This window comes from Aplysia californica, unplaced genomic scaffold (genome assembly GCF_000002075.1).
Source record: "Aplysia californica isolate F4 #8 unplaced genomic scaffold, AplCal3.0 scaffold00695, whole genome shotgun sequence".
NCBI lineage: Eukaryota > Metazoa > Mollusca > Gastropoda > Aplysiida > Aplysiidae > Aplysia > Aplysia californica.
Window position 1 is genome coordinate 80,898 of NW_004797965.1, and position 1,568 is coordinate 82,465.

Below are 1,568 nucleotides of genomic sequence, written 5' to 3' on the forward strand. Positions count from 1 at the left end.
CCTTGTGTCTTTGCGCATCACGATGACCTCAACCTCTTGGTCACTGTCCCTGAGATAGACGTAAAGTACAACAACCCTAACTGACACCCCCCACAGTCTCCCGGCTTGTTATTGCTGCGCACTGGGTACCCAAGTTGAAAACGGGGTGTGTAACTTTCCTTTTGTCCACGGTGTTCTCCCCTCAGATGCTGCGTGGCTTTGGCAGACGGGCAGACGGTTATGGAGATCCCAGCGAGAGATTTCTACTCTCTAAACCCCGAGACCACGGACAGAGACATCTACATGGCGAGACAGATCGTCTGCTCTGTGCCTGCTGCTACGTCACGTCCTCTCCCGTCCTACCTCACTCTGGTGACGCACTCGAGTTGCCATGGCGACGTCAGTGACTACACCCCCATCCTGTACCCCCCACGAGTCCATAATGAGCTCGCCGTGTGTGCAAAAATAGCTCACAGCGGAGGGCTTGATCCGGGCAGGGTCATAGAGTGGTTCGAAATGCAACGACTTTTGGGGGTGGACAAGGTTGTGATCTATGACCTCGGGAACCCGGAAGTGTTGATGAAAGTCTTCCGCCATTACCAGGAAATAGGGATGCTGGACATTGTGCCCTACGACCTTCCCGGGTCTCCAAAACATCGGAAGTTGACGGAGGACTTTAAGTTTACGCCACAGTTTTTACACGATGAAACTCTGGCGGTGTTGGAATGTAGGTGGGTGGAGTGTATTGTGGGTGGAGTGTAGGTGGGTGGAGTGTATTGTGGGTGGAGTTCACAGATGTAGGAAAACGTTTCGTTGCGATCGCGATTTGAAGAAAATGTGGTGTTGAATTCTGTGGGACAGCTGTTCCTCCCCCTCTCTCAGTGGCATAATATTATTGGAATATGGCTGAAATAAGTGTCCTTTCTTCTGAGCGTTTGTAGGAAAGCATAGTCCCAGCGCTGTCTCACTAGAGAAAGTGTGTTCTTGGTTTCTGATGGGACATAGAATATAGTGTAAAGCGCATAGAGCCTGCTGCTGAGCGGGGATGTGCGCTATACAAATGCGATCTATTATTTCTGATGGGACGTTTTAAGCCTTAGATTTCAGCTGTCGGAAATGGTCTGTAGGTGGGAAATAACGCTTAGACCAGGTATAACAATCTCCCTTGAAGTCATCGGGTACATGTTGTTTGATCATGTATTGACAGAGATGATGTACCACGAGGCTGGGGCACAAAGTGGGCCGGGTACACGAGACATCCGAGGGACCCGCTGCTCCAACACAGCTCTAGTGACAGGCTTCGTGCTAGGAGTCTGTGAAAACACATGCCGTTGTTGTTCTTGAGATAACGTGGGGCCATGTCCTGGACAATCCTACGCCATAGCAGTCCAAACGTGTGTGCAATGGAGACAGTTCTGTAGTACAACTTGTAGATGTTCACGCTTCCCTCTACTCCTGCTGCTGTGGTGAGGTACCGTAGTCTGGTGAATGTGGTGGTCTCTCAACTCCATTATTGTGAGCCTGACACATATAAAACTGCTCACACTGAGATTGACACATCTAACAACTGACACACTGAGACAGACACA

At 50.1% G+C, this 1,568-nt stretch overlaps 1 protein-coding gene across 1 annotated transcript in view; it reads left to right on the forward strand.

Annotated features, from left to right (window-relative positions):
- LOC101858305 overlaps positions 1-1,568 on the forward strand; it is a gene marked incomplete in the record, with an annotated part of 5,975 nt that overhangs the window by 2,725 nt on the left and 1,682 nt on the right. Inside the window, 1 exon segment of the mRNA XM_013088168.2 lies at positions 186-710. Within this exon segment, the coding sequence (XP_012943622.1) occupies positions 186-710 (525 nt within the window).